General features: G+C 41.0%; 1 protein-coding gene across 1 annotated transcript; it reads left to right on the top strand.

The window, feature by feature from the left end:
* The first annotated feature begins 9,357 nt into the window (after positions 1-9,357).
* egln2 (egl-9 family hypoxia-inducible factor 2) lies at positions 9,358-22,400 on the top strand. Its single transcript, XM_086261621.1, has 6 exons — positions 9,358-9,632; positions 10,300-11,767; positions 19,547-19,666; positions 19,884-20,020; positions 20,850-20,917; positions 21,049-22,400. The coding sequence occupies exons 2-6, from the start codon at positions 10,538-10,540 to the stop codon at positions 21,099-21,101; spliced, it is 1,608 nt and encodes a 535-aa protein (XP_086117747.1). The 5' UTR covers positions 9,358-9,632; positions 10,300-10,537; the 3' UTR covers positions 21,102-22,400.
* Positions 22,401-23,357: the final 957 nt, after the last annotated feature.

Below are 23,357 nucleotides of genomic sequence, written 5' to 3'. Positions count from 1 at the left end.
ACTTTTCTGCTTCCGCAAGTGCTTATGTTGACATTTACCCTCAACGTCATTGAAGACGCCCTGCAACTACACATTTGCGCCACACGGGGGCGCGAGAACACAGGCCATTTCCGTTCTTCTTTATTTATTTGATTGCAAAAACTTAAACGCAATGTGAAACTAAATGCATTCACTGAATTCAGGGATTCGCGAAATCTTAATAAATGAAATCTAAATATGAAATATTTTAATATGCAGAAGAAAAACATGCTTAGATCTGAGCAGGTCTAAAAACGTCAAATGTATGGTTATGGCAGCTTATTGGGCAGCTTATTTATTTATTTATTTATTTATTTGGTCACATATTGAAATAAATTTTGTGTTCATGTTTTTAAATTGTCATACAATCATGTGAAAGGAAAATATTTCACAGGACTCTGTGCAGTCCTGTGAAAAACTAAGTCCACCCTATTCTTGTTAAATTCTTTCAGTCACTGACATTTGCAGACATTTGTTTATGCACAGCTCTCTTAAGGTCCCACCACAGCATTTAACTTAGACTGAAGTTTGGACTTTGACTGGGCCGTTGCATTGATTCTTTTTGTTTTTCAGTGATTCTATTGTAGATTTGTTGCTGTTTGGGATCATTGTCCAGTTGCAAGATCCGATTCCAGCCACACTTTAGCTGTTGGACAGATCGCCTCACATCTGACTCTAGAATACTTTGGTATACAGAGGAGTTCATGATCAGCCATACTTTTTTGATCATTTTCTAATCAAACTCTTATGAACTTTTTTTCAGGATTGCCCAGAGTCATGTGGAAACTTCTTTTTTCCGAAGCCTGTAGTTTAGCTTCTGTCTGTAATAAAGTCAGTTAAGTTTTTATAGACTCCAAAAAGAGGCCATGAATAAATATTACATGAATATTAACAAAATAATTTGTGTTGCTAGCAGATAATAACATGATGATGTCAATCATTAAAAAAAACCCTGAAGACAACAACCAGACGTTTCTTAATTAAAAGATAATCTTGTAATTCTTCTCCTCAATTTAAAAATAGTGTCAGATACCCAAATACTGTATCACTCTACATGCCCCACACCTGTGTGGGTGTGTGTGTGTTTGTGCTCTCGCGTGTTCTCATTGAGGATGAGCAGACAGCTTCTTCCTGTACGCCTTTTGTCTTTGTCGGCCTGCTGGGACCCAGAAAGACCACACCTATCGTACCTGATTGTTCAGCATGAGGAGCATAAAGAGCTGCGCAGATGGGAGTTTGTATTTTTATTCCTCTGTGTGTGTGTGTGTGTGTGTGTGTGTGTGTGTGTGTGTGTGTGTGTGTGTGTGTGTGTGTGTGTGTGCGTGTGTGTGTGTTTGTGTGTGTGTACAGACAGCCAAATCTTTGATGTAATTCTGCAGCTGACCTTGTGGTCATTCTCACGCTACTTTCTCTAACACAATGGTAGACTGATGTTTGAGTAAACATTTACAGAGAGCGCTCACACATACAGCTTACAGTGAAATTTGCTATATGCTACAGCTGTATATTAGAAAGAATGATCATTGTCATACTTATTTGTATGGACAATTTGTCAACAATTGGTGAAGTAATAATCACTGTGTTGTGTACATGCTGTTTTCTAAGCAGTAATCCGTAATGTGGCATGTAATGGAAAATATTTGCTGAGAAACAAATTTCTCTCAGTGGTCACTCAGTGGATTGTCTGTATATAAATTCTTTTACTTTTTCCTCCCACTGTTCAACCCTGTTTTCTCTTCCATCTTCAGCATCCTTTGTCCAATATATCCACTATCCCTGATCTGCACAGGTCAGCCATCAGCTATCTCAGCATTGCCTCTCTAACTTTGTCTTCTTCACTCCAGTGAAAACCTCTTCAGCTCCAGTTCCTGTCTTTTTTTGAGGGGTGCCAGAATTTAATGATTAGCATTTAAAATGAATGAAAGAGTTGAATTGTTGCCTGTGATGCTTTGATAAAAACCCTGAAGATAGAGATGCATTTACCAATTCGTTGCCTTACTTTGTGTAACAGCTGAGGGTCTGGCTGTTCTTGTGATAATACTGAAAATAATGCATTCTTTCTATATACATGATTTCATCACAATATCTCAATATGTTTTTCATTTGTGGACTGCAGGCAGGCCAGTTTAGCACAGAGACTGCTAATCTTAAGGAGCCATGCTGTTGATCATAGTCTGGAATTGTTTTGCTGAAACTGACATCATCTAGATGGCTGCATATATGCATATCTCTATCAGCTTATTGTATATTATACAGTCCCAGTGGTGCCTTCACAGATGTGCAGCCACATGCCCCAGTTCATCCCCATACCATCATCCATCATCATCATCACAGATTCTGGCTTTTTAACTGTGCACAATTTTTTATTTTAAAAGCCATATTCATATTTTAATCACGTATTTTTTTCTTAAAACCCTTTTTGTTCTCAGTTTATTGTTTTGTTTGTTTGTTTTATTATGACATATTCTTTTTTGTGTGTTTGGAAATATTTGTCTTTCATTAGCTTCCCATTTCAGACCAGCTCATCACTTTGTCTTCTAGCATCCATTTACTAAATTTCCACCTTTGTGTAGTCTTCTAGAATATTCCCCACTCTCTCTAAACAAATATAACAGAAATTGTCTGACACTCAAGTCCTGCTCGCTATTTTTAGAGTTAGTGTACATTTCACTGGACTAGCATGACCTTCATCATTTGCGCTGTCACGCGTCCAGCAGCATTTGGCTCTCCTTTCTCAATTTTGCTGGTCTGGAAAAGTGAAACAAACACTTAAAGAGTAACTGTGTGTAGGACTGACCATGCAGCAAAGCTACTGCACTAAATAATAAACCCAAAACAAAGCTGTGTGGCTATCTGCCAAGGCCTGATTGTGTTTGTCGTGTTCGTGCCTTTGAGAGCATTTTTAATGCATAATAATGTGGCTTCCTTGGTCATATTATTATATTTTCTACTGTCAGAACATCCAAGAAGTCTGTGTTCAGTTTTTCCAGGTGACTGAAATTATAATGATAGAAAAAAAAGTATAATTTATACTTATGTTAATTTTAGCAAATTTCTGTGTTTGTGTGATGCATATATACAAATCTATGAATGCAACTTGCTAAATAACTTCACCCATTGATCGAATAACTGTCTGTTGTTGTTCCAAAATAAAAGCCATGATGCCTAACTCGAGGTTTTAAATGTAGGTCACAAAGCAATAAGCGACCTCCATTTTTATCTAGTTTCGTTTTGACACACATAGCAACATAAAAAAAGTAAAGAAAAAACATAATATTGTTACAGATGAAAAAATCTGGTGTAGTTTAAGTTTGCATTTAGAGCAGAATTGGTGCAAAGTTGCATCAGATTTTTTGCTTTTCAAGCATGGAAAGAACATCAAAACCAAGACAAAAAGCTTAGATGGTGCAGGTCTCAGCTGTGTGCTAACTCTTTGCTTTTCTCCTTGCTTTCTCCCTGTAGCAAAGATGATAGCAAAAAGGAAATAAAGGGACAGATAGATGGACGGAGGAACAGGAAAGGGGGAGATGTGTATACGTGCGGAGCTGCACTAGTCTGCGTTACATAGTCTGGGGGATTCCAGCCAGCTGCACTGGGAGCACTGACCTTGGCAGCTATTGCTCTGTTTTTCAATCGGCAGGACAAACCAGCGTTAGATGTAAGTGTCAGCTGGTCAGACAAATGATTTACTGACATTTACTGACACAGACTGGAGCTTAACAAGTCAGCGCACGTGTGACCGGTGCAGAAAAATAAATCAAACGTGTTTTCTGAATGTACTAATGTGCTGTTTTCAGCCCGATCATTCACTTCTACCTCACTTCGTTATGCAAGCACTGCAATACAAGTTATAAAATTCTCTGTGCCTCTGCTACAGGATACAGGATGGGAAGCTGTCGGGGTTATTTAACGGTGCAGGTGTGTGAATGTGTTTGTTTCCATTCTTGTTTTTTCCTTCCATTTTGGAGCTGCTTTGCTTTTGATCTCCTGGGAGTCCAGATTTTATTTCTGAGGCGAGTTGTTTTCGCTGACAATAACTCTTGCACTGATTTGTGGAGCCTGCATGCGAGGTTAACCATTTATGCACTTGTTATATCACCATCCTCTGTATGTCCTGCAAAGTCTGGGCTAACTGTTCAGACTCTAGGAGCAAAGCAGGAACTTGCTTACCCTTTATAGTCAAAGCCAGACAATGAATCATCCTGCATCTATCACTGCTATTAAAGCTGTAAGCTGACTCCTGTGGTTGCTTGCCAGCTGCAAATCTTGGAGGGCCCGTGTTATTTTGGTGTCAACTATGCTTACCATGTAGGCTGTAAGATTTGAAAATCACCTAATTAAGACGAATGCTGAATTGTTAAGTCCCATTAAGCACATGTCTATAAGATTAGAGTTAACCTCACGGAAAGTCACACGCTTCCAATGATATCTTGTTTTTCCAACACTGATAAAAATGTCCCACAACTCCGTGATGAGCAACAGCAAAACATATTGATGGGCTGGTCAATACGACGACCTTTCACACTTACTTTGTGACAACTGTGTGAACAAAAACATGATCGACAGACAACAACTGGAACATTTCCTAAATGGTTTTCATGTTGATCCTAAAAATATTGGTTCTTATTAAATAGTGAGGCATCTTTTTTATAGTTTTACATTAGCCTGTGAGCTTTTAACAGCCAGTTAGATTAATGTCATGGAATATTTCAGACTTTAAAGGTATTCCATTACTCGAAATATCGTACATCAGGTGTTTTTTATTTATTCTTCCTGTTAGATTTTACATAATCATATGATGTACATGTATTGTGTTGTGCTGCATGTTTTCAGCTATGAATAGAGCAAATTTCCCTGCTGTTATATAAGCTGGTTATGACCTGAGTCTTCGACAAAGGATGCTCTTTTCGCCTACACTGATGCAGTAACAACAAAATCTGGAATTCAGTTTTGATCTCTGACTGCGAAGTGTCCTTTGCTCAGCCGAGTTCAACGACTCGGTAAATATGTGCCCAGACGCAGTCGATCAAAAGCCTCACGGGTCGCGTTGTAACCTTAACCTGTTTAACTTCATCAATCCTTCAGCTTCGTCGCAGCGTGTGTGCTCTTCCCCATGAAGAGTGCTTAAATAAATCTATTTTTTTTTATTTTGCTTTTCTTTCAAAGAAGTAGACAAGAAGCCCAATATTGATGTCATGTTTGCACACTCACGAGATTATCTCCGTCTGAATTTTATCTTAAAAGACTTTACACAGGAGGCGACAACAAGACTGGTAACAAAATCCACCCGTCCATCATCTTCAGATCCCACTAATCAAGCGTTTTTTTGCTTTTTTAGAAATTTTGTGTGATTAATGTGGACACAATCAAAGCACTGAAACAGGTTTTAGGTGGGTTTTGTGGTTTGCTTAAATCTCAGCTGCCTGCCTAAGAAGAAGAAGTGAAACCAAGTCTTCAGTAAACACAGAGAGCAGTTAATTTAATCTAAGCTTATACAGCTTTTGATAAGAAAGGAACTGGTTGTATTTCCCACAAACTTAAAGCTAAGATGCTAAAACTCACAGTAATTGACTTTGTTTATAGTAAACACACACACACACACACACACACACACACACACACACACACACACACACACACACACACACGTATACAATGGACACTGTTTTGCATGTGAAAAAGAACATTTTTATAGGGCTCTGCACAATCCTTGGACAACTAAGAATAATGCACATTTTGCTCTGTTTGCATTCTTATTCTTGTTGGCTACAAATTTCATTTCACCCCATGAATGCATGGAATGGCAATAAAACCCACGAATCATTATTCACTTTCTTGCAGAGCCACCTTTAGCAGCATTAACTTGGTAAAATCACTTTCTGTATGACTTTATCAGTCTCTCACATCATTGTGGGAACATTTTCTTCTTACTCTTCTTTACAAACTTCAGTGTTTCAGCTCATTGTGATTTGTGGCCTTTCATTTATGCACAACTCTTTTAAGCTCTCGCCACAGAATTTCAATCATGTTGAGGTCTGGACTTTCTCTGTGCCCTTGAAGCACCTTAATTCTTTTTTCAGCCCTTCTGTTGTAGATTTGCTACTGTGCTTGGGTTCATTGCCCTATTGCATGACCCAATCTTGACCAAGCTTCAGCTTTCAGACAAATAGCCTCGCATCTGACACTAGAATATGTTGTAATTACATAGGAGTTCATTGTCGAGTGATTGTAAGGTGTCCAGGTCCAGTGGCTTGTAGAGACTGTGATGTAGCTCTGCAGTTGTTTTTTGTTTGTTTTGAGCATTGCAGGATCTGACCTTAGAGTGAATTTGCTGGGATGTTCACTCCTGAAAAGATTCTGACATTCTGCAAACAGGCACCAGAATCTTCCAGACTAGTAAACTGTCAAAATGTCTGCTTTTATAGAGGTGCTAACACTTGCTGATGATCAATACATTGACTGCATTTGATTAGCAGCATCTGGGTGCTACTTACAATCTTATTTCATATTGAATCAGAATCAGAATCAGAATCAGAATACTTTATTGATCCCTGGGGGAAATAGGGATGTTTTTCACAGGACTGCAAATCCTGTAAATACTCCTGTAAAAACTGCAACTACTCTACTGCATAAAGTTGCATCATTTTAGATGCAAACGTTCCAGCAGTTGTAAATGTGCTATTAATAGTCTGTTATGGCATCTTAAGACTCAGTATGGGTCCATTAAAAAGCCATTACACGCCTTTGTATGTGCATTTACATAAAATGCATAGCTGCTGATATTATCACGAGCATTTCACATGGCTGCTCTCCAAGTCCATACGATTATATAGGGCTGCACTTGAAACACAGGATGCATGCGGCATGCCAATGCTGTGTCAATATGCCCTGCCCCTAATCCCTCAGGGTGAGGCGTTAATCCAGTGCCCTTACCCTTGACCTGACCTCATAACAGAACATTACCTAATTTCCTTTTGCTCTGCGATTAAATTAACTATAAAAAGTCAAATTAAATGCAAATTAGATTACATTCAGGCAACCCCCCCCCCCCCCCCCCCCACCAAAGTGTCTAACCAAACCCATGATGACTACAGATTGAGAACACTTTGTTCAGACTTTGCACTTCTGACTTTTGCACATCAGCCTCTGTGTCATGTGTACAGATGTGCGCCTAAACGTATGCAGACTTACAGTGCTGTGAAAAAGTTTTTGCACCGTCCCTGATTTCTTCGTTTTTTGGCATATTTGTCCCACTTACATGTTTCACATCATCAAACCATGTTAATGATAGACCAAAATAACCTGAGTAAATACAAAATTTGTTTTTTGAATAATAACTTGATTATTTAAGGGAAAACCGCTATCCAAACTTACCTCTCTCTAACAATTGGTTTTGAGTGTGTTTGACTGTGGAATGGTGTGATGTTCGTGAAATATTGTGTTCATTTTATGCCAGACAAGACGAGACTCAAACCTTCCAAAAAGTTCTATCTTTGTCTCATCAGCCCACAGAAGATTTTCCCCAAAGCCCTTGGGGATCGAGAAGGCATTGGCAAATGCAAGATGAGCCTTTTGTGTTCATTTTGGTCTGCAGTGGCTTTCTCCTTAGAACTCTTCCACAGATGCTGTTTTTGCTCAGCCTCTTTCTTATTTTTGACTCGTGAACATTGACCTTTACCGAGAGAAGTGAGGCCTTTACATGTTGTTTTGGGTTCTTCTGTGACCTTCTGTATGGTAGGCTGGCCACTCCCAGGAAAGTTCACCACTATTCCAACTTTTTGAAAATAATGTGCTTTGGGGTCCTTAGGGACTAGAAAAGCGCTATATAAATACAGGCCATTTACCATTTAATGTGCTGTGCTGTGGTTCACTGAAGCCTTAGAAAAGACTGTAACCTTTTCCAGAATGAGAGATGTCAATGACTAGGTTTCACAGGTTTTTGTTTCGATTGTGGCATGATGTGTCATTTTTTGACATCTTTTAGGCTACTCAGCTTTGTCAGACAGCTTCTATTTAAGTGATTTCTTGATTCACCATGTCTGGTGGGAATCGGGCTTGATGAGGCTATTAAAATTGAAATCAGATTCTCATTAATGGGCCTAATCACAGTTAATCAATGATTTAACAAGAAGGTAGTTATGTTTTTACACAGAGCCAGGTAGGTTTGAATAGTTTTTTTTTTCCCTTAACATCTTACATTTCCAAATTATTATAAACTCTATAGCAGGGATGTCACATCATTTGACTTCTATCTTAGGAGGGCTGAACCAGTGAAACTTCTCTTTCTCTCAGTGTAAAGACGTTTAACCACATGTTTAGCAGTATGATATCTAAACATAAGCAAAAGAAGTGCAGTTTCAACATGCAGTCTCTGTTTTTGTACATGATAATGCTGCTGTAATAAATAAATGAAATCTGGCAGCATAACTCTTCAGTCTCTTCAATGATCTGGGCTTAGATTGTAAGAAATAAATGTTATTTATGTTATTGCCCAGACTTCCAGTTGTTATTTATTTATTTATTTATTTATTCATTTATTTATGTTACCAACTGTAAAACAATAATGATAATTATAAAATGTTATATTAATGTTTAACTATTAAGTGTGTTAGTGTACTATGAATAGCCATGGAGGAGGTCTTTATCTGTTTTGAAACTTTCCCAAAGCTGTCCAGAGGACTCGGTTCAAATGTGTGCCGGCCTTGGCCTTGTGTTGACACCCCTGCTCTATAGATGCTGAGCTGCTGCGGCATCAGCTGAGCTTATATTGATGTTTTTATGATGTTTTATATCAGTATATAAGACGTGGGCATTTGCAGAAAACTATAAAGCCAGCATCTGTGTAATATGCATAGTATCTATCTAAGTACTTGATTTACAAATTGCATGCATTTTGATTCTTCTGCTTCAAACGCATGCAGGTTATCATTTTAATAATTATGTAAACCAGAAAAATCACGTATTGATAGACGGATATTCAGTTTTGCAGATTAAATATTCCAGCGTTATTTTGTGAATATTTGCCCCCGACCAGTACAGTGTAAAGATATTTGTCTGATATTTATCCTACGTTTTTATACTTTCGAGTCAACTTTTCTACATTCTGGTATTGTTTAAATAAATATTAAAATCTTTGAATAACATAAACGCATTATTTTCTATAGTATTTTTCTTTCCTCTCACGGGCGGTTTATGTTATTGCTGCTGTAGGTCGGCTATAGTAGCAAGTAGTCACATGGCCGGCCTGCATGCATGTAAACGGCAGTTGGAGCGAGACACACAGAGAGAGAGAGAGAGCTGTGGGAGGAGGCGAAAGAGAGTAGGGGTGGGGGGAGGCAGACACAAACTGGGGGCGCTCACCGACACAACGGGGAGCGCTTTTTTGGGTGTTTTGAGGGCGCCTGGCGGATCTCCGGGCTCCTCTTTTCGCCCCTCCGCCCGGTTTAATGTGTCAGGCCGCCGTTGGCTGCCCTCGCCACCTGGATATTATTTATAACCGACAAGAAAATTGGATGGGACGGACGCACGAGCTAGACAATCCCGGAAATAACATGCGTACTCTCAGCCTGTCACGTACGCTCGCCGAGGATTTGCATTGCTGTAGGCTGCCGTAGGTAAGCAGTGGATTGTGCTTTCCCGGCGAGAAATTTCAACGCTTTTAGACCCCATAACCTGCATATTTAACTTATTTAATACTCTGTGGGACGTTTTTCTTTTTTAATGGCGTTCAATAAACCGGTTTAGTCTTTCACTCTTTTTTTCAAGGGGCACTTAACAATAGTGGTGCTGCTAAGTTGGTAATGAATGGCAGACAAAGACGAAATATAAATAATTTAATTGGGGTTTCGTCAAAATTTAATATTGAAAGCTCCTTTTATAGTGCTCATTTTATCCTATATTATATTTTTATTATTTTCGTGTCCATTGTCAAGGTGGTATAGCCCAACTGTGTGTAAAAGTGACTTGTTTTGACCTTCCTTCTTTGTAATGACTAAAATCTGGGTATAAAGCTGCAGTAAATATTAGCCTGCACATTTTTTCATTTTCTTTACACTGATAGCATATGCTTAGGATTGTATTTTTAAAAATGTATAGGCTGCACTGTTTTCTTGCTCCCACTTAAAAAATACTACGAGTAGGCCTATATACCGCATATATAGCCCAAACTAGGAGTTTGTTGCACCACATAAATATTAGGAATTATTTACATCAGCTCGCTGTGACAGGTGGTCTGCACTGTGCTATTAATAGGTCTAAAGTGTATCGTTTTGCTCTTCACAGAAATGCCCAACACACTCCCAGAATGTATATATAAGACACGGTGACAAACAAACACGCTGCTTCAGAGTATTTAAACCGGAGAAATGGGAGGAATCAAAGGCAGCAGAGGAGGACTTAGTCATGAAACTTCCATCGGTTGCGCCAGGGATCTTCTCCCCCAGAGAGAGCAGCAGCGGCTCAGCTAGAAAATGAGTCGAGGACGTGAAGTACGTGCGCATCCAGCAGATGACGAGATGAAATGGAGAGTTTGGAACAGACGGACCTTGTAAACCCAGCCCGCGGATCCGTCGCAGTTTCACACAAGCAGGACAGAGGAGCGAACAGCAGGCAGTTTGTCAGCGGACCGACAGAGATTCACCACACGCACCGGACGGACATGGGGCTTAATGGCTTATGTGCGGCGCCGGTCGGCAGTCCAACCGCGGCGGAGTTGCTCGCGGATCTAGCCTCTCAGACTGACTCCCCGGGAATCACCACCCCAACGAAGCAATGCAAAACCGGCGTGCCGCTCTACAACGGCGGGGTGGTGTCGCCTTCTGCAACTGTAGAGGGCAACCACTCAGGCGTTTTGGCTCAGACGCCAAATGGTTACCCTGCCCAAGTAACGGGGGTGGAGGGGCAAACGGAGGGCCCCGGGTACCCCCTCACCAGCAGAGCCTGCCTGATGGAGAACGGGGACTGGACTGCTCATGAGAAGCACCCGTCAGTAATGCGGAGACTCAATGGTGACTTAAAAACCAGACAGGCACAACAGCAGAAAAAGAGATGTGGGGAGAATCGGGAGATTGGGCCAGAGACTGTTAACAGCCAGAGCGTGGGGTCACCTGGACCAGGAGGTTCTATGGACCCAGTATTCGCTTCAGGGGACTCAGACTGGAAGCGGAGAAGGTTGGTAGAGGGAGGCGTTGCAATCAAATCCACAGAAACCAGCAGAGTGGCTCGAGCAGTCGCCCCTCTCTCAGTTGCTGTCAACTGTGGCAACAGTTCCCATTCCAACCAGTTGGCTTCCTTAACCCACGCTGCCCCTCATAATAATCAGCACAGTGGGCACAGTAAGGTGGCTTCTTCAGGCCTTTCAGCTACACCCGGGGTACATGCTGCCCGTAACCCACCACTTCCTGCAGGGACTGGCTGGTCAGCAGAGCGCATAGCCAAGCAGTACATCGTCCCTTGCATGACGTATTATGGGATTTGTGTAAAGGACAACTTCCTGGGCTCCCAGCTGGGCGACAGAGTCCTGGAAGAGGTGGAGACTCTAAATCAGAATGGGAAGTTTCTCGGTGGGCAGCTGGTGAGCCAGAAGAACATTCCCTCCCTTAACATCAGGGGCGACCAGATCGCCTGGGTGGAGGGGAAAGAGCCCGGGTGCGAGAACATTGGAGTGCTGATGGCTCACATAGATGAGGCCGTCATGTACAGCTCTGCCAATGGACAGCTTGGGAACTGTGTCATCAACGGACGCACTAAGGTGAGAGGAGTGGGGGAGGGGGGTGCGGGTGAGAGGTTTTAAAAGAAACGTGCCAGAGAAAACGGAGGACAATAAAGGATGCCAGAGTAGAGCGTCAGTCTGACCTCATTCAAATTGTGCTAGGCTGTCTTGTCTGCCCTGCTTTACCTTCTATAATGCCGACATGTGGGTAGGCAAACACACACCATCGCACCACATGGGGAGAGTGCGCAGGGCTCCTGCTGATAGGATGTCAAGATGAGCCCTGTGTTTGTGGCACATGCGAGAGGGAGGGGCTGCAGTCCTACTCGCACTAGGTTTAGGCCTGCCGAAGTTTATCTCCCCGTCCTAGTCCCTGCCTTCATACCTCTGGCACCCTAAAGAAGAAGAAAACAAACTCGGGGCTGTATCTCCTCCTGCCATCGCTTTATCTCTGCCAGAATTTTCTATCATCACTTTGACCCACACAAACATGGCACAGGCATGGCAGAGGAGTGTTTGTTTTCATTTCCCTTATCTTATATCTCATGCCACGTGAGCAGCATTTTTTTCCCCCTTATTTTACTTTAGCATCACTACGTGACCCAGTTTTTCCATTGATATTTTTCAGACACAGTGCACAATTATCAGAGTGCGGCCCTCAGGAATGAGCCCCAAAATTACAAAATACTTCCCCAATAGTTTGGGAAAAACATTGTAGAAGAGCAAAGAAAAAAAAAGAATTGAACTTTGTTAGTCTTTTTCCATGTGTTTATCTCTGTGTATATCTGTTAGGGGCACTGTATGCTCTCCCCCCTGTCTGTGTTTTACACGCCAGTCTGGGCTGGGGTTTTTTCCCTTTGTTTTTTTTGTTTTTTTTACTCCTGTTGAAATGCGCAACCTGTTTTATGTGGAAAAGACGTCCAGGATGGCTCTTGATGTTGACCAAATGTGATCTGATCTGAAAAAATAGACACATTAGTGCTCCGCATTGGAAAGCTGTTGCCTGCAAGCTGGCAACCACACAAGTCTTTGCAGCGGTGTAGCAAATTAGCCAGCATTTATCTTTATGTCTATGCAAAATACAACACACAGATGTAAAAAGTTGCTTGAAACCATGTCAAACAACTGTTTTGTTGTTTGACATAATAAAACATGGATGGATGGATATTCTTTTTTCACCTCTATTTCCATAGTGCTTCCTTCACAACCTTGCTAACTCTGCTCAACTGCACATAGCACCCTGCCCTAAATGCATGTCTTACCATTTACGTCAGCTTGAGACTGTGTTTAAACGAGGTCTGTTGTGCTTATCTCACTGCAGCCGCCTTTGCTCCCTTAGACTTGGGCCGACAGCGCTGCTTCAGTAAAGTGAAGCCACTTTAACATAATGCCTGAGCAGAGCTGTGTAAGGGTAACACATGCCCAGTTTTCCACAATTACCCCCATCCCTGCACTTCAGAGTGCAAAAACGGTAACAGTAAGGTCTTGTGCATTGCTGTTGAATGGCATTCTGCCGTGTAGCCTGTCTCACATTAGAAAACACTCTTTATCTTTTGACACTTTAAGCTGCAGCTTACTTTCATGACAGAAGTGGATTTATCTTTGAAGTCAATAACGCATCGAAGGTGTTACTTCGATCTTGAAAACAACAACAACAAAAGAGCAAACACTTAACCCTGGAAACAGTATGCAAATCTTCAATGCAGAACTTTAACGCTGTAAATGTAAAATGTGCTGATTCCAGTTTCTGCAGTGCCATGAAATTAGGAGGACAGTGAGTCAATCTTGGTTGATTATTAGATCCCACTGTTTTATTGTGAAGGATAATACATCCTTCACAATGTATTGTGTTAACTTTTACCTACTTGGTCATCTATTCTCTCTTAGATGGGATAACAAACCGAGTGACCCCTTGGTGAAAATGTTCGAGACCTAAACGGCAGTTGTTCCCAGGCCAAAATCACATTGTGCGCTCTTGGTGCATAAAAATAAAAGGAAAAGGTCCGTGCCGCATAGTACAAAATGTCCTGACGGGGTGTTTGTGTGGATTAGTGCGAGAGACAGCATTGCAATAGGTGCAATTGTGGAGTGAGCATGAAAGAAAGAGGAAGTGATAAGGAAAGGAAAAGAGGCAGTACAGAATACAGATACATGGAAGGGGCACCGTGTGGGTACTGTGGGGTACGTCCTCTCGTCTCATTGTCCAGAGTGCACTTGTATTTTTCCTTCTTCTTGGTGTTCTGCTCTTCTTCTCGTCTTTTCCTTTTCTCCACATTTTCATTTCCCATGTCCTTTACTCCCTTTCTCCTTTCCCGTTTTATCAAGCCCCTTATTTGCTACTTGGGCAAAATATTTCCCTGCCGTTACCTTGGTAACAGGCCCATACAGAGTAGAGCTGCGCATTGTGTATGAAAGAGATGAGGAGAGGAAAAAGAGGGCCTGGCAATGCCCAAAATAATGCCGCACCAGCAGTAAGTAGCACTTTTTTCCCCCAAGCCTGTCTACTGTTAGTCAGCAGAAGGCCGGTTTCGCTGCCTGTGAGAACGTGGGGGTGGGAAGGCAAGGATTATAGTGTTAACAAAAGGAATGGTAATGTAGTTTACATGACCCAAGGTGATACTGGGAAAGTCTCAAAGATAAGGGATGGGTTAGAGGAGATGTGAACGTGCAGTGGATCAGGGGGTAAAGGGAAGACAGTGATGAGTAAGCGAGAAAGGGCGATGCAGCAGAAGCTTGGCATATTAGGACTGTCTGTCTTCTGCAGTAAAGTGTCCTTAGATGCCCCTCCTAGAGCTCAGCAGTGCCACCGTGCAGGCAGGAGCCAGAAGTCATATACTAACACGCAGGCTAGTCACTGAGTTCCTAGCATGGATGGATGAATGGTTGGATTTTCAGTTTTTAAATCAATTTAATTTCCTTTCAGATAATCTATGGTAAATAGAACCAGATTTTAGTTTTAACAGTTAACATTTGGTTTCCCTTTGATGACAAGTTGGTGTTTATAAGGACGCTCGCCTATCATTTTGAATGCATCTTAATGTGATGTTATGCAAGGTCCACTACTCTAAAGGACCCAGGCTTGGTGCATAATATGTGGAGCTGCTAATTTTTTATTTAAAAAAAAGAAATAGTGTATCGTGTACATGCAAATGCTAACACCTACAGAAATAGTCGTTTGACTGTGTTGCTTAGGCTAATATTCAGGGCTGACTCATACATAATGAGTGCAACTGTGGCTATAGTGTGACTGACTCATAAGGGCACAGCCTATGATCTCACCATTTTTTTTTTTTTGGTTTCCTTTGTGTTATGTTCACACAACCCCGAGTAATATACTGTTAACACTAGAGGCTGTTTATTATATTTGAATTTGATTGTGTTTCTAACCATTTATATCTTGTCATGCGGCAATGTCTCCAAATGCGATAGTGCTGTGTTGATGTGATTCAGCTTTAGAGGCTCACATTTTGTAACCTTAATGACAAATTTGTTTTGTTTTTTTTAATTAGGCGAGGGAAAGAGGGGTCTACCGCCTCTTTCAAAACACTCACAGAGTTGCAGTGAATCCAGAGCCTGGGCATGTTAGCAGATATTGGCTATTCTTGAATGGGAGAGTGACACTCACTTGGATCACAGTATTGCTGGTTACGACCTAGTCCAAGTCACACCCCTTCTCACACACTCTAAAACCATCCTTCAGCTTATATGAGCAGCAAACTAGATGTGAATCTGGCTAAGCAGCGGGCCGTGACATCAAACTGGAAGGACGGCAGAGATATGAGCTGGGAGTGGCAGAGCAGTTCAGCCTTATTCCGTTTTATTCACCCGGGCTCTTATCTCATTCTCAATTTGGAAGAAATTAATAATCTCTTTTTCTGCCTTATATGAAATCTCCTGCTCTCCCGGCTGCTTCTGAGTAATCAGTTTTGAAAATGGAGCAAAAATACTGTGCTGCTTGACAGTTAGTGACTCAGCAGGTCTCAACTGTGGAATTGAAAAAGATTTGTTTTACCGAAGAGTCCTTGAGCAGCTCCAAAACATTCACCATCAATGACTTGTTGACTTTGATTCACGTTTTCCATTCATCCGAAAGGGCTCAGGGCTGCCACACGGCAAAATGTGGTGGAGATTGAGGACTTCTTTTGGCCTGCTAACACACTTCTCTTATGTTTTCATAGCATAGAGTTTGGGAGACATGCACAAGGCTTGTGGGATCCGCAGGGGACTTTAAAATAGTAATGTTTGCAATCGTAAGGAGTAACCGATCTGTGCAGTCTATATCTGTTGCAGCAGATGAGTAATATGACTCAAAGAGGATTTTAAAACAGTTTACTTGAAGGTTAACGAATCCTGAAATGTTTATAGAAACATAACTACCACCAAAACCCAGACTGAAAACTTTTTGTTTCTGAAATTCTCCTTAGCGTTTGGAGTCATCACAGTCAACTTGCAACATTTTCGCTGCTGTGCGTCACACGCATAAAAATGCCTTCCCTCTCTTTTACTCGATCACCTTGGCAAACGGCAATGCCTGTATTTGTTCAGCCACCCCCTCACCCAGCCCCACCCCCCACCTCCACCATAATTCCCTTTATCTGAATATGCATGTGGCATTGGAGTTTATTTTTGTTCTCCTCCAGAACAGCTTGTTCTGCCTGCCTGCCCGTCACCTGGGTTGCCATTAGAGCATTAATGCTGGTCCCGGGCAGGCATGTGGTTTGTGCAAGTTAGACTTGAACTTACTGAGGGGAGAGATGAGGAGGTGAGGAGGGCCAGAAATGACAGATAGGATCAATTTGTGCTGTTTAGCTGACCGAGTATTGTGTGTCTGTGGGTGTCTTTGCAACTGACAGGTGTAGACTGATGCAATGTGGATGTATATGAAACTTATTTGAATACTATCGTTGTGTTAGAAAACTATTTTTTTTCACCTCAGGTAGGTTTAAAGTAAAAAAAAATAATAAAATAAAACAATAACTCATCTTCTAAATTATATACCCTTCTTGTGTACGCTTTGATAGCCACAGTGTATCAGTGTGCGTTTAATGTGTTTATGCTTCAGGGCTAGGCCTGAGGTGCCTGATGCGGCATATCACATGTTAATTGTGGTTAATTACAGCTGTTAAGACAGTTTGTGGGCATTTATGGGGGAAACCATACTTCCTCGAATACATGCACACCCAAAATATTTACACTCATTGTTAAAAAAATCAAATTTGTCATTGAGTATCAAAATGTCTGGTATGCCATTTTCCCGTTCTCAATAGCTGCGATTCAGATGATCACAAACTGCCTACCAGAATCCACTCTGCTTCAAAGATAGCTGCCATTAAAATAAAACTACTTATAAAAATTATACTCATAAGTATTCTAAACCTGAATAGTTTCCTTTTTGAATTAAGTCAAAACCAAAGTATACCTTTATACAGTTTGCTGTCTGTTTAATGACAGAGTGCATATTTATCCTTTGCACAACAGAGCAGCTTCTTGTCTGCACAAAAGGGCACGTACCCCCACAAGACCGATCAGCTGTTATCACTGTGGTACAAGGTCAGCAGCAGAAGGTAATATGTGAACTTGACAGTGACAGCAGGGTGCTAAAAGTAGACTCCTGTCTGGTATTTTCTTCTTCTTGTCACTGTTTGGCATGAAGATGTTGCCAAGTCAACAAGTAGAGGTCCTAAGGGTTAGCACATCAAAACAAACGATCAGTTGTTCAAAAAAAGCCGAAAATGACCAATTATAAGGCAAACTTTTTTTTTTTTACACTCCTCAGCCGTAAAAGGCTGACGGGCTATTGTCACTTCACTGGATGGGTGGCTTGGACAACTTAGTTTATGACTGCGATAGAATTCACAGAATTAGAGGCGTCATAGGAGCTTATACTGATGCCATAAGTATGTCTACTGCACGTCATGGATAAGTTTGAATATCAGTGACCTCAACCCCAAAGAGTCAGAGGTCATATTTTTCTGAAAATCTTGTAAATGCAATAACTAAAAAAGGAAGTCACCTAAGATTTTCAAATAGATACTTTAGGTCTATCTATTAAAAATCTCGGACAGGTTTGAATCTCACTGATCTCGATCTCAAGGTCAGAGGTCAGGTTTTCTTAAAAAATAAAAATATCTTGTGACTGCAATAACTCACGAACAAGGCGACGTATGGTTTTGAAAACAATGCCATTGGTACATCTAATAGAAATCTCAAGACGAGTTCTAATCCTGGTGACCTTGACATCAAAGTCAAAATAACCCAAGAGAGTGCCTGGTTCTCCTGGAAATTTGTAAAAGGGTGTTGTTGTTGTTGTTGTTGTTGTTGTTGTTTTTTTTCTCTTCCCACTGTCATCGAGTACTTGCTCATAGGGGTCATCTGATTGTTGGGAGCTTTTTCTGTATTATTGTAGGGACTCTGTTGAAATAAATTCTAAGTAAAGCGACACTTCTGATGATCATAAGCAACACACCCAAATATCCGTTTTTCATTTTGTACAATTAGTCTGCTCATTTTGACATGGACACCGTTTGGCAGTCTGAGTCGAGAAGAAGAGGTCTAGAGGTTAATGAGCGCTAACTCTGAGCACTGGTCAGTAATGAGAGCAGACAATTGTTGCCAAGCAGAGTCACACAATCAAGCTCACTTTTCTATGAAGCCCAGCAAGAGGAGCAGGAAAGCATGCATCAAAGCTCTCCTCCACAAAGTGTTACAGTCACTTTTGAGTTTCACAAACAACACTAGGGCAGGTGTGTTTGTCTTAGAAATCTATGTGAGCAGGCTTTCATTTCCTAAGGGTACAAGTTGCACACTGTAGTACAAGAACTTAAACGATAGCATCAGCTGAGTTAAATCAATACTGCGGCATTGCAGAAGCTGTTAGCAATGAATAATAGTATTGCTCAGCTGAGCTAAAGTGATGCGCTGACTCGTATTATAAGCTTTGCTTCCCATGCAGAACAGTATAAGTCAAGACAATGACAGTATCTTCTTCTGTTGTCAACCTGGAGAGATAATAATGAAATCGTTACTTTACATGGTGCCAAATGCATCAGCCACAATCTCCGCTAGCAAAAGCTGATGTCAGTGAGTAAGTGAATCAGCTATAGATTTTTCATATATTGAGGAGACTTAAAGCCAGAGGAGACAGTTTGGAAAGTTACTGAAGCACAAATATGCCCCAGTTAATCTGAAGAATATGTCACACAGCCTTGTATGTATCATATTTTGGCACAGCTCTATTTTTTAGCCTACAGCCACGTGGCCCTGTAGTGGCCCTCGTCTGGAATGCGCATTGAACGAAGGACTTTTCACGCAGGTCTCAGTTCCCTCTGTCTCCCCAGAGAAAGCAGTGCTCTCCTGCTTCACAGCCTCCAACTCTCAGACGTCAAGCAGGGGAAATACCAGCGTGAAACCATTGTTTGCAGATCGTTTCTTTGCTGAACTCTGACATATTTCTTTGCTTTACTGCGCTGCCCACTTAATAACACTATGGAAAATATTAAATATTCAAATAGTTCTCGTGTGTGTGTGTGTGTGTGTGTGTATATGTGTATAGATAGATAGATATGGTGGTGTGGTTTACTGCAGAGGGTTCGAAAAGCCAAATGTGAGAGATGATTAGAGCAGGAGATGAGGAGGAGGGTAGCTGCATCATTCCTGCACTGCATCACTCGTATCTTCTGCTAGTGGCCGACCTTTCAAACAGTCCTGCCTCTACGTTACAAATATGGCTGAAGAATAAAAATCAAAAGTTAACTCTGTGTTTTTTGTTATAATGGTGTATCAAGTTATAACTAATGATCCCATTTCTTCTGTTTTTAGGCCATGGTTGCCTGTTACCCAGGTAACGGGGCAGGGTACGTGCGCCACATTGACAACCCTAACGGTGATGGACGGTGCATCACCTGTATCTACTATCTTAACAAGAACTGGGATGCCAAGGTACATTTTTTTCCACTATTTGTTTCACTCAGTTGAAATGAGAAAAACAAGTTAATCATCATTAGTTTATATGTGCATCTAATGTTATTGTATTATTATTATTATTATTATTATTATTATTTTGTATTTGGTAACCCGGGTAAACCCTCAGGGATTCGCATTATGTACTTTGGAAATAAGTATTTCTGTTTCTGTTATGCATTTGTCTTGTTTGTAGAAACAAGGTGGGTTGCTGCAGATCTATCCTGAAGGCAAAAATGTGGTAGCCAAAGTTGAACCTCTCTTCGACCGGCTGCTCATCTTCTGGTCTGACCGCAGGAACCCACATGAAGTTAGGCCAGCCTACTCAACTCGGTTAGTAACACGTGCACATTAATTCATGTAAAATCATGCAATGGGTTATTGGCAGCTAACAGTCTTCTGTTGCTCAGTTCTATAAGTACATCATAATTAACATACAGTTTAGGCTTTTTGTGCAGAAACCAATATATGTTTTTATCAAAACTATTCCAGCAGGTTAAAAAAAGATTACATTTATATTTTCCCTTCGCTCCCCTCTCTCTATTCTCATTTTACTTCAGCGTGGTCATTGTCGGTGTCTTTCTACAGTTGATTACGTGTGTGTATAGAAAACTGGGTTTCACATGGGTTGAAGTTTCCTTGATGCTCACACGAGATAATTCGGACCCACTTTACAGACCGACGTAAGCGTTTGCATGTTTACAAGGTCACGTGGCACGTAGCCTTTTACTCTCCCATCTCCTCTCCTCTGCGTCTTGACTGCTGGGGGGCGAGGTGGGGCCGGAGGCAGGAAATATGTGTTTCCTGAGGAGGTCGGTGGGAGGGAGTGGGGAGGAAGGTTCGATTGCAGGACTCGTGCTGGAAAGGCAAAGACATGAGAGACAGGAATAAACAATACAGCCCCACAGGAGAGATGAGAAACAGCAAGAATTAACCCTATGCTGCCTGTGACGTCTGCGGCCTGGTCGACTTTAGTTTTTATTTGTTTCTTTTGTGACATTGTGACTGTTACGACCATTGTGTTCCTGCTTTATCAATTTATAAAATTCACCGACAATGTCTCTTTTTCTTCTTCTTTTTTTTCCCCCCTTTTTGAGCCATAGTTCTTTGTCCATAAAAAGATGAGCTTTTATTCTTATTTCATCCTTTTTGTCTCTTGCAGCTATGCCATCACAGTCTGGTACTTTGATGCCAAAGAGAGAGCAGAGGCTAAAGAGAAATACCGATTGGGTGAGTTTTCTTTTTAGTTAAATGCCTGTTTTTACTCTTCTTGGTTGTGAGCAGCGTTACTTCTTGTTTCATTTGGTGTAATTTGTTGCTGCATGACGATTAATATGCCTTTTCTGTTCTTGCATCCATAGCAACAGGACAGAAAGGTGTTCAAGTGCCTGTCACTCAAAACAGCAGGATATAAATCTCATCTAGTGACTGGAGAGCACTCTCAGAGCATTACGTGCCTTCCTTAACTGTTAATGGACATTGTGATCATTAAGAGAGATGCCGTTAAGCTATTCATCACCGCAGCTCTTCAGGTGTCGGCTGTCAGAGTCACATCACAGCCCGTGATGTAATATTTTTGCTGCCCTATGACCGGGCTGCTGAAACGTAGAGCACAGCGAGCAGGATTGTATGGCAAAGGTCATATTTGCACGTCGTGGCAGAAGAAGAAGGAAAATTACTCGAGCTTCTCACTGAATCGCCTATGAACACAGCAAGCTGAAAAACATTATTGCAGTTTTTGCCTGTTCAGTTATCAGCGGTGTATTGAGATATCAACGTTTTTACTCTGCTCTCGTGTATTTTTTTCCCAAGCGAAACACAAAGAGCAAAAGTGGTAAATCAATGGAAGCACAGTAGAAATCAATGCCATGAGATTCTTTGCTCCCTCTCGACTGTAAGACAGTGCCCTTGTCTCATGATGTGGGCAAGACAAAAGAAATGGGCCATGACAACGCAAAGAGTGGCTGTCAGCCACGATGCAGTGGACAGCCGCGCCGTGGCACTCATTCGGTCCTGGCTGAAGGACTAAGTCTTGCATGGGGACAGCTCTACACCATAGTTTGACACTGTATAGCACACTATGTAGGGTTCATAACGTGTGGGCTCTTTTGCAACAGCCTCTCAAAATGTTAGTGCAGTAAAAACACAAATCCAGCATGAACCTCTTTTTTTTTTTTTTTTAATCTTTAGTAGATACAATGTGTGTGTAACAGATTTTCAAGAAGTAAAGCTGTTCTACATACTTGATGGAGAGTCCTCTGTAAATGACTGAAATTCACAGCTCACATATGAGACAAGAGGCAAGATGTTCACTGACAGTGGACAATACAGGGTTTGAAGAAAGTGTGTGTGTGTGTGTGTGTGTGTGTGTGTGTGTGTGTGTGTGTGTGTGTGTGTGTGTGTGTGCAGATCCAGCTTGATTCTTAACTGTTCTTAACAAAATGGAAACAACAAGTTACCGTCAGTGTGGATGCTGTTGAACAAATCTACCCACCCCCTTAAAAAAAAAAAAAAGAGGCACACAAAAACAAAAGATGGATAGCAAAAAGAATCAGATGTCTAAGTTAAACTTAGCAGTAATTAACAGAACGATTAATCTCAGTCAGTCTGTGTGCTCGAGACCTTTTCATATACAAAGCACAGAGTAAACATACATTGAACAAACAGCCAGGTGAAAATATTGCCTACTCGTGTGTGGGATTGAGTATTTGTGTGTAAATGTGCACGTGTCCGTCAGATTCCAGTGTCTTGAAGAGGGCTGCAGGTATTCTCTCAGTGTATCTTAGATTGATTGAAGAGAAGGTTGTTTTTTTTTTTTTTAATTAAAAAAAAAAAAGCACTTTATTGTTTAAAATTGCCATGTGTGAATGATAGAGGGGGAAAACATGATTACAAATGTAGATTAATGACTTTATGCTGTGTATAATATGATTCATTCAAATGCAATAGAAACTAAAACAATGAGAAAGAATGGAAGCTGTCTTTTAAAAAAAAATGTATTTAATTAAAATGTTTCTGTTTTGTACACGAAAATTGTAATTGATCTACTGGGCGGGGGAGAAAAAAAATTCTAACCTGAATTGTAGTTTAACTTGCTTTCTCTTCATCTTAGATGAGAGAGCATCTTCCAGTACATTTTTAAATAAACATGTTTTCCAATGCAGTAATCTCATGTGAACTTTGTAAAGCATTGTGACTATAACAAGTGACTTGATCTCCAAATATCGTATAAATGTGTGCTTATATTAAAATAAAATGTCAAGCTCTTTTTTCAATGTTGCACACAATGTTCCAAGGCCAGTTCACCAAAGTGAGTATCTGTCTTTACACAGAGAGCATCAGGAAACCGATAACGTGTCGGTCCTTATGATTCATAATAAAAAATCCTAACTAGCAGGCTCAGTGTTGCAGATTTAAATGTTCATAGGCAAGTTGTTAAGGGTACGCCTGATCCAACAAGCATCTCTAATTAAAGCGTCTTTTACAAAGTGCCTGACACCAAAAGAACCTTAAATAGAAGAAAAACGGCTAAACTGATGCTTAAATGGTACAAGGCCAGAGATATGATTACCCAAAGTGTCTTTAGCTAGAGTTTTTTTGTTTGTTTTGTTTTTAAAACCTTCTGAAGCAAAATTAGGGGAACAATTAGTCAAAAGGTTTGGGGGCCTCC

Source organism: Aulonocara sp. 'chitande type north' Nkhata Bay, linkage group LG14 (genome assembly GCF_057382095.1).
Source record: "Aulonocara sp. 'chitande type north' Nkhata Bay isolate Kocher_YH1m ecotype deep benthic linkage group LG14, A_spYH_male_GT1.1, whole genome shotgun sequence".
In the NCBI taxonomy this organism is placed as follows: domain Eukaryota; kingdom Metazoa; phylum Chordata; class Actinopteri; order Cichliformes; family Cichlidae; genus Aulonocara; species Aulonocara sp. 'chitande type north' Nkhata Bay.
This window is presented reverse-complemented; position numbering and strand designations above follow the sequence as displayed.